The sequence below is a fragment of the Seriola lalandi genome, unplaced genomic scaffold, assembly GCF_002814215.2.
Source record: "Seriola lalandi dorsalis isolate HSWRI2012SDOR001 ecotype SW California unplaced genomic scaffold, Sedor1 jcf7180002054850, whole genome shotgun sequence".
NCBI lineage: Eukaryota > Metazoa > Chordata > Actinopteri > Carangiformes > Carangidae > Seriola > Seriola lalandi.
In genome coordinates this window covers 110,950-125,961 of record NW_019525403.1, presented here as the reverse complement: position 1 = coordinate 125,961, position 15,012 = coordinate 110,950, and the positions used below count along the sequence as shown (strand labels likewise).

The window sequence follows — 15,012 nt, the reverse complement described above, 5'->3', positions numbered from 1 at the left end:
AAAACTTTAACATGTTGCAAATCTGAAAAGCTGTTAAATAAACATATGATTAAAGGCATTTGAACAAAGTTAAGTGGAATTTTTCCATTATTCAAAATTTTCACGCCAATATTTTCCCTTTTATTGCAAATAAATATCGGCTCCAAATATCGGTTATCGGCCTCCTTGACTACTAATAATCGGTATCGGCCCTGAAAAAACCATATCGGTCGATCTCTAATATGCAACACTTTTAATGTGTCACAAACAAGGATGAATGAAAATGACATTGATCACTGCAGGTTAAAACAGACAAACAAACAAAAACACGCTCTATAGCTGAAAATAAAAACCGAAAAATGAGAGCAGAGATTTAGGTAACTAAACTGTTTTCGGCATAAATGTCAATTAGAGAATGATTGTGAAGCAGCTGCATGATTTTTACAAGTTAAAACTTTAACCTGACGCTAGCGCTACTTGAAAAAGTCTTGTAGGAAATAGATAATAAATAATCCTACAGAGTCAGAGAGGTCAACCTATGAGAAACCATCTTGCACTGTGACTCTTTGTCTTGTCCAGTAGGTTTTCAAAGTCAAGTCTGGTTTGTTACATTGCAGGTTATATTCTCAGCTGCCAGTTTATTAGGTGCACCAAGGTAAAAGTAATCCAGTCTACGATGACAGTCCTGCAACAAATCCTCCATCACGTCGTAAACTGCATTTTAAAGGCTGCAGTTTGTGTTGCTGTTGAACTGTGCTGCATCAAACAGACATGATATTTAGCATACTTGTTAATGTACTTTACACCACTACACCGTTCATCTCTGCCTGTCCACATGACTTTGTTCTCCTCTTCAGAGCCTGTAAGCAGCATCCAGAGTCATGACAAGTCCAGAACCGTTAGCTCCGGACCCTCTCACCTTCCTAACCTGCAGTCGCCCAACAAGCCAGAAGTCAGCAACAGCACCGGATTACAGACGAACACTGCGGGATATCACCCCAACTCTCCTGACATTAAAGTGCAGAAATGCTTCATCGGCGTGACTGGAATGACCTGTGCCTCCTGTGTGGCCAATATTGAGAGGAACCTGCTCAAACACAAGGGTAACTTTGATTAAATAGGCTCTTTATTAACCAGTTTGCAGCATATGAGAGAATCCCTTGGTCTTAAAATGTGGGTTATTGGTTGAGTAAACGTAGCTCTCCCTTCAAGAATGTCTCACTGATAAAAACAAAAAAAAATAAGATAAACAAAGAGGAATCTTGTTTGTTTGACAGTATTTCACAATCTCTGACTTCCAGGAATCATCTCAGTGCTGGTGTCACTAATGGCGGGAAAGGCAGAGGTGAAATATGACCCAGACCTCATAGACGCTGCTGGTGTCTCTCAGCTCATAGAAGACTTGGGCTTTGGGGCCAAGTTGATAGAAGACAATGCAGCGACACACGGGAAACTGGACCTCTCAGTAAGTCTTCACAACATACTGTGATTTCTAAAACACCAGAAACAGTGAGGAGTTTTCACCATCTCTCACTTGTAGATAAAAGGCATGACCTGTGCGTCATGTGTCCACAACATTGAGTCCAAGCTCACCACGACCAAAGGGATCCTCGGTGCCTCCGTTGCTCTTGCCACCCAAAAAGCGCAGATCCAGTTTGACCCAGAAGTGCTCGGAGCTCGAGATATTATCAAGATCATTCAGGTATCTATCACTTATTCTTTATACTCCGATCATAAGCCTCCTCTTGTGTAATCATGACGCCGTGTCTCGCTCTAGAGCCTCGGATATGAGGCCAGTCTGGAGAAGGAGGGATTCAAGAACAACCTCGACCACGCAGAAGAAATTAGCCAGCAAGTATCTGTTTTAAACTAACTAATCTTCAGACGGCACATGTTTGTGTTGTTTTCCATCACAAATACTTCGCTTGCTTATGAAAATCAGTAGAAAAAAACAGTGCAAAAACCACATGGAAAAAGAGAGATGTGTTTCTAAGGTGTCTTGTTTGTGGTTCCTGCAGGTGGAAGAGCTCCTTCCTGCTCAGCCTGGTTTTTGGCCTGCCTGTCATGGGCCTCATGATCTACATGATGGTGATGGACAGTCAGCACAAGGAACATGGAGGCTCCATGCCCGAGGAGCAGAACCTGTTGCCGGGCCTCTCCCTCCTCAACCTGGCCTTTTTCGTGCTCTGTACACCTGTGCAGGTAAGAAGAACAGGTGAGGAAAATTAAGAACCAGCCCACACTGTTTTTGTTGATGATGTTTCCTTTTCCTTTCTTTCCCTTCCAGATCTTTGGAGGCCGGTACTTCTACATCCAGGCGTATCGCTCGTTAAAACACCGCACAGCCAACATGGACGTCCTGATCGTGTTGGCCACCTCCATCGCCTACATCTACTCCTGCGTGGTCCTCATCGTGGCCATGGCTGAGCGAGCCAGCCAGAGCCCCGTCACCTTTTTCGACACTCCACCCATGCTGTTTGTGTTCATTGCTCTGGGTCGATGGCTGGAGCATGTTGCAAAGGTAAAAACAATTGAATAGATAAACATTATATCACATGATGTAAGTCAGAGTGACAGAGCGAGACTAGCTCTCTCCGGCTCCACAGACACGAGAGTGGTGGTGATCTTTTAATCTCACTCTTGGCTCTCTGGTTCTGCCAGACTAATATTTTGATGACTCACCCGTGGGATGTTATTGCAGGTCATGTCAGGAGTGTTTGGAGTCGATGATTAACTTTCCATCAGCTGCTGCTGTAACACTGTCAGAAGATCACAGTAAATTTGCTTGTGACCTTGTTGTACAAACAACTACAGTAAAACCTCTGACCAGATAGCAGCAATTCATCCTGAATCACCCTAATGTAAGAGCTAAGTAATCCAGTATGCAACAAAGTAATTCATTTTTGAAGAAGAGCTTGATTTTTTTCCTTGTTTCTGTCTTGTCCTTCCCCAGCTCGACTTTTACGACGTTTATTTGCGTCGTTGCTGTAATCACTGAAAAAATGTTGCTGTATTTGTTTTATTTGTTTCATCCTCTTCATGATGAAGTCAGGTCAGTCAGATTTCTGTCCTCACCGGTTTTAAATACTTTGTTTTATCTCATGTCTGCAGAGTAAAACCTCAGCGGCTTTGGCCAAGCTAATGTCGCTTCAAGCCACTGATGCCACTGTGGTCACTCTGGGACCTGACCACTCCATCATCAGGTGAGACCCCAGCTGCAGTAAATAGAAATAAAACAAAACAGCCCATTTGAATGTGTGTTACTTAGAGAAATGTAGATTAAATAGTCAGTTCTGTCAGAAAAACTTTTCAAACAATAGAAACAATAATATTTGAACATGATGTGTAACTGTAAATATATTTCTATACTTCAGTGAGGAGCAGGTGGTGGTGGAGCTGGTCCAGCGGGGCGACATCGTGAAGGTCGTCCCAGGAGGAAAGTTCCCTGTCGATGGGAAAGTGATTGAGGGAAGCTCCATGGCTGACGAGTCTTTGATCACAGGTAGGAGGAGAAAGTAGCCGTAGAGCATCAACACCGCTGACTGAAATGATTCACGTGTCACGTTCTTTCTTCCTGTCAGGCGAGCCGATGCCTGTCAGTAAGAAGGTGGGCAGTTTGGTGATCGCCGGCTCCATCAACGCTCACGGTGCTCTTCTGGTGGAGGCTACGCACGTCGGCGCTGACACAACGCTGTCTCAGATAGTCAGACTGGTGGAGGAAGCTCAAACCTCCAAGGTAACAGCCTCAGCTTCGTTTTCAGATTTACAGTAGAGACGGACAAACAGAAACACAAGGAGCATAAAGAGCAAAGAGTTTGGACACAGCATGCGTTCGGATTTAAATGTGCCGACAGTGGCGCAATTAATTTCCGTAAACGCTGACCTTGTTTTCCTGCAGCACGTCTCCAGTTAACTCCTCTGCACTCCTGTGTTTGCTCAGGCCCCCATCCAGCAGTTTGCAGACCGGCTCAGTGGATACTTCGTGCCCTTCATAGTTATCGTTTCTCTGCTAACGCTGGTGGCCTGGATGGCAGTCGGGTTTGTCAACTTTGACATCGTGAAGGAAAACTTCCCGGTAGGTGCGCACGCCAGTGTTTTCATATTCTTAAGATTTGAGACAGCTGTGTGAGCATCTTCACATCACTTTCACATCTCCTCCTCCTCCTCCTCCTCCTCCTCCTCACAGGGATACAACCAGAACATTTCCAAGGCAGAGGTCATCGTCCGCTTTGCCTTCCAGGCGTCCATCACCGTTCTGTCCATCGCCTGCCCCTGCTCTCTGGGACTGGCAACCCCGACAGCCGTCATGGTGGGCACAGGTGTCGGAGCTCAGAACGGGATCCTCATTAAAGGAGGCGAGCCGCTGGAGATGGCCCATAAGGCAAAGCACTTTACATCCTGCTTCTGACATCTGATAACCATGGTTGTTAGCAATTAAATATGTATATAATTTACTTGATTTCAATCAGAAAAATCCATGTTACAATCAGTGAAAATTGGGAAAACAAATATGTTTGTAGCTCTACATAATAAGTGCATAAATAAGAAATAAGACATAAATAAAATACACTAATCATAAATTGGTAAATGGGATTATAATGCACCAAACACACAAGCCACGCAAAGCTGAGTGTCTATTCATTTTGAACAGTGAAGTTGTTATTAACAATTCGTCTGCAGTATCAGATTCAAATAACTTACAGTGCAAGAACAACAATCATGTTGAAACGTTAACTGTTCTGTGAGATTCAGCCAGACAATCCTGCAAAATGGTGTGGCTGCAGAGCAAATATTTGGTGCGTGAATTGATTCATTCAAGGCATCAATGTCATCCATTATGGTAAGAAAAACAACCTGCCTGCAGTATGTATCGGTATGCAGGCGTGCAGCGTACCAGCCTCAGGATGAAAGTGATACTTTACTCTCATGCAGGATAAATGAGACCTATTCACACACACTAATAGAAATCCTCCCCCTGAGTGTCTCACACCAAACACGTATTCCTCTGCAGTCAAGACTTCTGCTTATTTTAATATCTAATCTATATATAATATTTTATTCCAATTACTACTAGTGACACCGTGTGGTGCAGGACGTTACTGCTTTTTTATTTTCAACAATATCACACCTTAGGAGCTTCTGTCTTGTTTGGCATAATGTTTTCTGTGCACATTTACCCTCCAAAGAGGGTAAACCTTATACTTTAGTAGTTCCATATGTTGCTGCATTATTCGGTCTTCAAAGGTGTTTTCATGATCTCCGAGAGGTTTACAGTTGAATGATCAAATGTTTGCCTGGAGTAAAATCAAAGATGACCAAAAACACAACATAAAGAGAAGATGGAGCCGTGACTCCGCTGTGTTTGTGTGCGCTCCCTCAGATCAGAGTGGTGATGTTCGATAAGACCGGGACGATAACAAACGGCGTGCCTCAGGTGACTCGTGTGTTGGTGCTGTGGGAAATGGCCCGTATGCCCCTGAGGAAGATCCTGGCGGTGGTGGGCACAGCGGAGGCCAGCAGCGAGCACCCGCTGGGCATGGCCGTTGCTAAACACTGCAAAGAGGTGAGGGAGGGAGCCGGTTAGACCAGAGTTATAATCTGATCTTGCTTATCAGCATGTACAGTTTACATTAACGCCTGTTTGTGTGTGATTATTTGCGTGTGAACTTTATTAACTGTTTGTGAGCAGTGTGTGGATCCAGGACTTTGTCTGTGTGCACCTAACAGGAGCTGGGCTGTGACGTGCTGGGCTACTGCCAGGACTTCCAGGCGGTGCCGGGCTGTGGGATCAGCTGCCGCGTGTCCAACGTGGAGCGCCTGCTTCAGCAGCAGAGTGACGAGCGCTTCCTGCTTCCAGGGGCCACCACGGACGAAAGCAGCCTGCTCTCTGCCGCCGAGGCCCCGGCTTCAGGTCTGATGGTTTTCGCTCTCGGAGGTTCCGCTCCCAATTATATATTTACACCTGCTGACACTTTTTCCCACAGCTACCTGGCTCTAGTCATGATACGCCTTTATCTTTTCAGCGGAGAATATATAAACAAATACATTATACAAAGCCTCTTATCTACACAGGAATAGCTATTCTAGATAAGAGGTATCTGTCTTAAATATCACAGTGTGAAGCAGGCCGGTCAGCTCAGTTGGTTAGAGCGTGGTGCTAATAACACCAAGGTCGTGGGCTTTGACCCCTGTATTGCCATATGTTTATGGAACATGTGGTTTATGATGGTCATAAGATAAAACAAGTTTTTTTTTTGTCCATTAATTTGAAATAAAAAAAAAAATAATCCCTTTGAAAACCCCAATTTCAAAAAATGTATATCTTATACCTTAGTTACAATAATGGAATTTCTTATTTTGCACAAAAACACCTGATGTCACCTCCTTGTCCTGGATTTTCCTTTTATATTTTTCACTTTTATGATCCTGTATATTCACAAAAATCTGATTTTAAATGTTTCTTGTTGAAACACAGATTTTTTTTTCATTTATTTTCTTTGCTCCTAGGTGGAGGACTGTCGTACTCAGTCCTGATCGGAAACAGAGAATGGATGAGGAGGAACGGTCACCACATCGGCGCAGACGTTGATGCCGCCATGAGCAGCCACGAGACGAAAGGGCAGACGGCCGTCCTGGTGGCTATAGATGGTGAGGATGAGACCAAACAGTTTTGTCCTCGTCGTTGCGCCCCCTCTTGTACCTCATCACATGTTGTATGTGATGTCTCTGCAGGTGTGCTGTGTGCCATGTTAGCCATCGCAGACACGGTGAAAGCAGAGTCGGCGTTAGCAGTGCATACTCTCAAGAGCATGGGCATTGAGGTGGTTATGATAACAGGAGACAACAGACGCACGGCCAAAGCCATCGCCGCACAGGTAAGACACAAATATTTACAAAGAATTTTAAAAAAGGTGAAAGAGAAGCAGCTGAATAAAAGAAATAAAATGCCCGGTGTTTGGTTGACCACAGGTGGGGATCAGAAAGGTGTTTGCGGAGGTGCTGCCGTCACATAAGGTGGCCAAAGTACAAGAGCTACAGGAACAAGGCCTGCGAGTCGCCATGGTGGGAGATGGTGTTAATGACTCGCCGGCCCTCGCCCGCGCCGACGTCGGCATCGCCATCGGCACAGGAACAGATGTGGCCATCGAGGCGGCGGATATCGTCCTGATCAGAGTAGGTGACTGACGGTCTGAGCAGAGATACTGTGACATGTTTGAACTGTCTGACCCGAAGGTTTGTGCACTGTTCAGAATGATCTGCTGGATGTGGTGGCGAGTATCGAGCTGTCGAAGAAGACCGTGCGGAGGATAAGGATCAACTTTGTCTTCGCTCTCATCTACAACCTTCTAGGAATACCAATTGCTGCTGGTAAGGACTCAGTGTGCACTGACTAGCTCCTGAAGACTCACAAGACGCCGTATCACCAACACTGCAGAACGCCTTTTTTATAAATCAGGCAGAGAAATAAAAGTTGTACTTTCCCAAATATCAGACACAAATACAACCCCAAGAAAACTTTGACAAGAAAACAAAAAATGTTAAGCCTTTATTTTCTGCCAATATTGTCTTTTTTGTCTTTACTTTTTTTGCCTAAAATATTAAAAGATAAATAATCAAAGCACTGTCAGAATCAGCCTTTAAACATGTGATCTCTGTGGGTAAAAACCTCACATTACTGTTGTACTATACAGTGAATGAAGCCTCTTATTTTGAAAAACCACAGCAGATACTGATAATGAAAGGAAATTGTTTGCAAGGAAAGATTTGCTGTGTGGACGTCAGTGAAATCAATGTCTGTGATCTCGTCCTCTCAAAAGCGAACTTCGGCTTTGTTACCTAAACTTTTTAAAAAGGCAAAACCAAACTGAAACAGGCTTCACGCTGAACCTCTGAACGAGTGAACGTCCTGTCCTCTGTTGGCTGTAGGTGTGTTCATGCCCGTGGGCCTGGTGCTGCAACCCTGGATGGGCTCGGCTGCGATGGCTGCCTCCTCCGTCTCTGTGGTTCTGTCGTCTTTACTGCTGAGAATGTGAGTCTGTATGAGTTTTCATGTTACATTTTTCTCCCCTGGTGTATTCTGTGGCTTTTGTCTCTATAGTCCCCCTCTCTTGAATTCAGCGGTGAGTATAATAACCGTCTGTTTCCTGCAGGTATAAGAAAACCTCTGTGGAGCTGTACGAGGTGCAAGCGCGAGGTCAAATGAAGAGCCTGCGGTCGTCTCAGATCAGCACACATCTGGGGCTGGACGGCCGCCGGCGGAGCCCAGCTCTCCCCACTCGGGAGCAGCTGAGTCACAGCAGCGTGGCCCCGCCCACCCTCTCCAGCCAGGGACAATCCATTAACTCTGTCCAGGAGCAGCAGGACCGCCGCTCCCTCCTGGATCACCAGACCGCAGAGGACCTTAATGTGTAGTAAAGGGATAAAGGGAAGAAGGACTGAGACGGTTTCTGCCTGGTTCCCATGTTTACGAATTCAGCGAAGCTCTTAATGTGTAATATTTCTACGTATTTATGTAAATAGATGAGGCTAATTGGAACATGTCCGAAAATCAAGCTGCTAACACTCACACAAGTTAAGTTTGACTCGGCTTCTGAAGCATTTTGTGCATTTTTCCTATTTCACACCAGATGACGGGTGCTATATGAGTGAAAGTTGATGTAGAAAATAGGTTTGCTTGCTAGTCAGTTCAAAGTAACTGCTGTACAAATGCACTTTAACAATATACATAGGTCAAAGTCTGTGCTGGTGTGAGTGTTGGTCTCAGGTTTAAACAAAATCATCATTTTCTAGAACAATTTCAAAAATAATCCACCTGTCTTTCACATCCAGCTGCCCTGATTTTGTCATTTAATCTAAGATAAAAAAAAAAAAGAAAAAGAAAATGTTCTTGTTGCCATGTTTTAAATAGTCCTTCTTCAACAAAACCTCACAAGTGCAAAGTTCTCGTGTTAAATATAGAAATGAGGAAGAAGAAGTGGAGCTCAGACCGTTTGGACTTCGGTCCACATGTATTTCGAGCTGTGTCAGGGATGATAAATGGCGTAGATTAATCAAATGATCTCATCCATGGACTCTATACTTAACCAGAAAGAATCAATTTCACATTTTGTTGAGCTTAATCACAAGTGAATAGACATATGGGCTTTAGAGATATAAGTATGACTCATAATGGACCGGCAGACTATGACATGATGGCAGGAAAAGCAAAGATGTTATCAATAAGAAATGCCAAAAAGTGCAATTAATTATTTTTTCTACAACACTGACTTTAATATTAGGAACATGGCTTTTCCCACATATTCACACACACTTAATGTTCAGCTAAATTGTGCTAATGCTAAATACGATTTGATTAAAAAAAAAGACTTAACATCAGTGCCACAGAAACTGATATTTCCTCTAATGTCATTATGATTTTTCTTTATCTTGAAGTGCTAAAAGCAACTGGACATAGAAACGCTTCACCTCCCACTGACAGTATCCTCGGGGAGGAGGGGAGTCACCAGCGTTCAACCTCCACAGGGTCATTCACACCTGAGAGTCGTTAAGGTCAGACGAGGGTCATTCAGCCACCTGGCGGTCACATGAGAGTATAATGTAATGCAGTATAATATATATATACGTGTCACCTGACTCCTGTGTGAGTGAGTCTTTAACTGCCTGGGAGATGACATCACAACAACACTAAGATGCTGATGAATGTTGGGGTTTGTTTGAAATGAACCCATTTGTACGACGTGTTGTCTGAAGGCTTTCTGTTTGTATTTGTGGGCACCTTCTCTCATAAATCACTGGCTAATTTTTTAGCTTTGTAGCTTTGTGTTGCATCCTCGCTTTCAGTATCTCCTAGTATCTTTTATTGCTGCATTTTATCACCATTGGAACGTGTTTACGCTCCAGCTGTCAGAATGTATTTTACAGCATTGTTATACGGATGCACAGCATGCTTGCTCAGCTTTGCATCTGTAATCATCCTCAGCCGGCAGCTAAGGCCGGGGAAAATACCCGCAGACACAGTCCGATGGTCTCAGAACGATGCTGCGACCTCAGAGGAAGGTTTTAGCCTCGTTTATTTAGTCATTTCATATCTCAGACACGAACAAATATATCTGTTTAAAACTTGCCTTTAATAACTTTGTTATTTGTTATTATATTTGTTTGTTTGCTTCTAACTTAAGACTAAAAACTAAACTAAACACAAAGTAAGAAAAAGTTGTACTGCACTTCACTTTGTCATAATGGTGCTCCCCAGTGCAGGGTAGCAGGCCTATATTTTCCCGACTTATAGGTTTGAAGAAAGATATAAAAACCCCAGCAGTGGTTCAGTAATGTCAGCTTTATCTAAACATTTTCACGTAGTTTAGAGGTTGCAAACCCCAGAGTGAAGATTTTTCTGCTATTCTGCAAAGACAATCCTCTTACCCAAGAAGAGTGGAGGAGGAAAAAAATTAAGTGTACTTAACAGCAGCCCAGAGGGATCAAACATTTCTCTGTGCAAAGGTACATTTAGCTATGATAGACCGTAGTTGCTTTAAACTTTCCCTTCACAGATACGAACAGGTTCTTTGTTGTGTGCTCTTGAGCTTAAGGGCAGCCTCTGATAAATGACCTCCCCAGCCACTGGTTATAATGGGTTGCTGAGGGCATTGACTGGTTTCTTTTGTTGTGCCAAAGCCTATTGGAACCGGGCTTCAAAATATAAAACATTTTTAATTAAGTATGTGCCAGTTTCATATAACCTTAAATTAAACAACATTTATATGTATATTTTTAACTTAAATTAATGAGTTTAGTGAACTCTCAGCAGTTCATTCATCCAACTCATCCTTTCAAGATTTTTGTTCACCTTCTGGAACAGGTCTCAAAATTAACACTACTACTTTAAGTTACTGTTGAGAGGTTTGTTTATTCCACAACAAATCCTGTTTGATGTTTTACACTGTTAAACCACAGTGTAAAAGAATGAATAAAATCCAGAAATCCCAATTGGGACTTGAATCCGCAAGGCCGGTGCCTTATCTGTTAGGTCCACTGGGGCTGCACAACATCTGCATCCCCAGAGGAAACACCTTCATATTCACCAACACATATGGGTGTCATCTTTGACATACTTTTGGCCATGGTGCATCTCTCTCTCTCTCTCTCTCTCTCTGTCTCTCTCTTTCTTGTCATGTGCACATACATAGATTTTAAAACTACATCTTGGAAAATGCATTTTTTTTCTTTATCTGACTCAGCTTCATCTGTTTCTCTCTCTCTCTCTCTCTCACACACACACACACACAGAAAAACACATTTCAAATGTTTCATATCTTTAAGAATTCATCGTGATCTGAGCCGCCCTCTCTCAGCGTGTTCATACACCAACCCCTGTGCAACACAATGATAGTGAATTATCTTCCTCCTCCCTAAACCAACAAACTGCATCTTCCTTCAAGACTGCATCCGAAATTGAAAGACCATCTCAGCGGGAATGTTTCAACTTTTTGTCACAGTGTGTAGTGAATACTTTTATTTGTTTGTGGCTCCTTTTTTTTTTCTTCTGTTTCTGTTGCGTTGACATGTGAAAATTCATCCTGAATGGACAGATCTGGATAGGAAAAGAAATATGTCACCATTAGCGTGGGTTCCCTGTGCAATTTTGGGGAACAGATGGTCACCATGAAACATTACGTGCTCCATGAAACATCCAAACAACAGGCATTTGTATTCATTGCAGGGTTTGTTTGTTTCTCCGGTGTCTCGTCACCCTATTGTCCATCTTCAGAAACAATTTCAGTGACAATGAATGTCTCCAGTATGTTTGTGGACGTGTGTGCCAAGATTGTCAAATGCTTGAGAGGTAAAAGTTTTGAGAAAAGAAAGGCATAAAACTAAAAAAGAAAGACAAGGAAATGTAAAAAAAAAAAAGAAAAATGCATTTCAACTCGTGGAAGGGCAAAATGTGTTCGTGCATGAACATGCTCTGAATATAAAGTGGTTGGTCACTGATCCAATTAAGGGAGGGAGACGCATTTTCATGTGAACTTAATTGGATCAGGTGTGCAGGAGCAGAGCTGCAGCAAAGACACAGTAGACCAGCTTAACAGGGAGGACTCAACCCGAGAAGATGCTCCACTAGGTTAATTAATTACCCTAATGAACCTCCCAAATGACTATGCAAACTTTTCACCTTGCGCATCACATGACTAAAGGGTTGACACAGAAATCGTAGTGTACCTAGCAGCTTTGAGTAAACTGCAGCTTTAGCTTGCAGCACATTAGCAAAAATGTAGACCCTCTAAAAGGTGAGTTTGTGTTCGTAACATTTCTGAAACGCCTTTGTTTTTGTGGTATTAGTCAAATAAAATTTTCACATTGCATTTTTCATAGCTATGTTAGATATCCGGAGCTATTTTATTGCTACATGCTAAAGTTTTTGTTTAGCTAACGTTCTTTTGTTTATCTGTTTGTTACTTTCCTTTAACTAATGTACTTTTGTTTAGCTATGGTTTAGTTTGCTTTAGCAATATTGTCTCGTTCTCTTTAGCTAATGTTTTCATTTGTTTAGCTAATGTACCTTTGTTTTTCATATTTTGGGAAAGTGGTCTCAGACTTTTGACAGCACTGTATATTTGTTTACATCTCGGCAAATTCTCTATTAACAGCCCCTGTTTGTCATGTACAATTAGATGTACTGACCACTATCTCTGCATTACTTATACAGAAGTACAATACAGAAGAAAACTTAAAAACCTGATGGTTGTCAGGCAAGTTCTGCAGTTATAAGGAGCATATTTGTCTATAATTTCTAAGTGGGTTTATGGATGTTGATATAAATAGATTTTGTATCACATCCGTAAAAACCAGGGAAGTATGCATTATAACAGTCTCCAGCTTTGTTTCAGATCTCCACGTTCAAAAAGAACAATTTCTATATGATTTACAGGTAATTATAATAATACACAAAAGGCACAAACTATGATTATTCTACTGTATGTGTAGTAGATGAAGTGCCTCTTTTTATACTGTACGTGCTGAAGAATTAAAAATGATAGGTATGCCTTGGTTCAACTCATTTACAAGGATAAATATTAAACAGAAAATCTTAGTCCCCCTGTTGAAAGAGGAGGAGAAAATTAAATTCTTCCTTGCAGAGGGAAGACTTCTGGCTATGCTGTCAGCAAGCCATCGTCTCAATGAGAGTAATAACAGCAGCAATAAAACTGTACTTGGTTTATATATTCAGCAATTTACTTTGAAATTAAAAGTAGCTTCCCAGTCATTTTACTGTATTACAGAAATTTGTCTTTGACACATGGTGAACGATGCATTAAACAACATAAAACAACATATTGTACATTCTGTATTGCAGAGTATTATACATCACTACTACAGCTTAATTGCATTTTAGTGTAAACAGCTTTAAATATCGGTTCTTTTAGAAAGTGATACAAATAAGTTAGCCCTGAAAATTGAGTTGTATTGAAAGAAAGAAAGAGATGAACTACACAGACAGGTCACGGCTTAAACATTCCTCTCATTCTGTCTCTCCTGCAGATGCTTGAACCTTGAACAATGATCCGTGAAGGTGCTGCGTAATGCATCCGCTCTTACCGATGGTGAGTTGTGTGTATGTGCATGTGTGTGTGTGTGTGTGTGTGTGTTCGTGTGTGCATGGGCATTTTAAGTTGTCAGTGTGACAGAGACAAAAAACATTTTTTTTATAGACTGGAAGCAGGACTGGAACTGCTGTGCTGAAAATACTGATCTACCTTCTTATAGCTCATTGTTTTCAGTTTTTTAGGCTTAGCTCAAAAGTTGGGTGGAGGTATCAGTCGGATGAAATGTCATATTAATGTATTAGAAAGTCAAAGCTAATGATTTAATTTGTAGCCTACCATCAACCATGACAGTGATGAGTTCTCCTCTTTAAAGCATTATGATTGAGAGCTTTCAGGACTGAAGCTATTGGCCAGTATGGGGGTCGAACCCATGACCTTGGCGTTATTAGCACCACGCTCTAACCAACTGAGCTAACCGGCCTACTTCAAAAAACAAAAGAAGAAAAAAAGCCTATGCTGTAGAAAGACACAACTACACTTCAATCCATTGATCTTAAATTGGCCACTGTAGCTGTAAGCGTTGCTCCTATTATGCTAACTAAATACTTCTGCTGTGACCACCAGGGTGGTGTCTCTCGAGAGGAATAAAATTGTGATAGAGAGATTGCTCATCATAAACCTGACTGGGTATAGACAGTGTTAAGAGAGAAACTAAAACCACAATACAAACAAATTTGACTCTTTATTTTCAAACTAAAAGTAGTTTCACAGTCACTTTATTGTGTTACAGAAATTTGTCTTTGTCACATGATGAATGATGCATCAAACAACATATTTTACATTCTGTATTGCACGCCACTGTTATAACTTTATTGTACTGTATTATCACAGTTTAAGGGCACCTCAGTGTAAACATTCCTCTCATTCTGTCTCTCCTGCAGATGCTTGAGCCTTGAACAATGATCCGTAAAGGTGCTGCGTAATGCATCAGCTCTGACTGATAAAGGTGAGGAGTGTGTATGGGTGACAGACACTGACATCTTACAGTTTCCACAAAGACAGACCATTGTGTTCCAGTATGTTTCTTTGGAGCAAAAGAATGTGTGTTTTCTCAGGCGTCATTGCACCATTAATTATTATTTCTGTGACAGTTCCACCAAACACTTCACAAAGTATCATGCGAATATCAACCACGAAGGGACTCGAACCCTCAATCTTCTGATCCGAAGTCAGACGCCTTGTCCATTAGGCCACGTGGTCACATGGCATGTTCTTTCAGGGGCCCTTTCTGTCTCCCCATTATTTAAACCTTTTTGCTTGGCTAAGGTCAAAAGTTGGGTAGATCTATGAGTTGGAAAAAATGTCAGAATTATTTATTGGAGAGTGGAAGATAATGGTTTTAATATGGCTTACCATTGCTCAGTATAGATCCCTTGTTAACAGTTTTGTATTTAATTTATTAGACACTCAAGAATGAATTTACCTTGAG

At 42.0% G+C, this 15,012-nt stretch overlaps 1 protein-coding gene and 2 non-coding genes across 4 annotated transcripts in view; 1 reads left to right on the top strand and 2 right to left on the bottom strand.

Annotated features, from left to right (window-relative positions):
* The window catches only part of atp7b (ATPase copper transporting beta), an 18,451-nt gene extending 8,668 nt beyond the window's left edge, over positions 1–9,783 (top strand). For both annotated transcript variants that reach the window (XM_023427065.2, XM_087179495.1), the window contains exons 3-21: positions 837–1,082; positions 1,281–1,444; positions 1,520–1,681; positions 1,757–1,830; positions 1,998–2,181; positions 2,267–2,500; positions 3,091–3,182; positions 3,354–3,481; positions 3,561–3,715; positions 3,920–4,054; positions 4,166–4,360; positions 5,360–5,542; positions 5,707–5,890; positions 6,487–6,627; positions 6,712–6,854; positions 6,949–7,152; positions 7,230–7,347; positions 7,906–8,008; positions 8,130–9,783. In XM_023427065.2, coding sequence (XP_023282833.1) covers positions 837–1,082; positions 1,281–1,444; positions 1,520–1,681; positions 1,757–1,830; positions 1,998–2,181; positions 2,267–2,500; positions 3,091–3,182; positions 3,354–3,481; positions 3,561–3,715; positions 3,920–4,054; positions 4,166–4,360; positions 5,360–5,542; positions 5,707–5,890; positions 6,487–6,627; positions 6,712–6,854; positions 6,949–7,152; positions 7,230–7,347; positions 7,906–8,008; positions 8,130–8,391 — 3,107 coding nt within the window. In that variant the 3' untranslated portion in view covers positions 8,392–9,783. The remainder of the gene's footprint in view (positions 1–836; positions 1,083–1,280; positions 1,445–1,519; positions 1,682–1,756; positions 1,831–1,997; positions 2,182–2,266; positions 2,501–3,090; positions 3,183–3,353; positions 3,482–3,560; positions 3,716–3,919; positions 4,055–4,165; positions 4,361–5,359; positions 5,543–5,706; positions 5,891–6,486; positions 6,628–6,711; positions 6,855–6,948; positions 7,153–7,229; positions 7,348–7,905; positions 8,009–8,129) is intronic.
* Positions 9,784–13,930: 4,147 nt separating this feature from the next.
* On the bottom strand, positions 13,931–14,004 carry trnai-aau (transfer RNA isoleucine (anticodon AAU)). Its single transcript has one exon. It is a non-coding gene; the product is annotated as a tRNA-Ile (tRNA).
* A 706-nt stretch (positions 14,005–14,710) lies between these two features.
* Positions 14,711–14,783, bottom strand: trnar-ucg (transfer RNA arginine (anticodon UCG)). The gene has a single exon. It is a non-coding gene; the product is annotated as a tRNA-Arg (tRNA).
* Between the last annotated feature and the right edge of the window lie 229 nt (positions 14,784–15,012).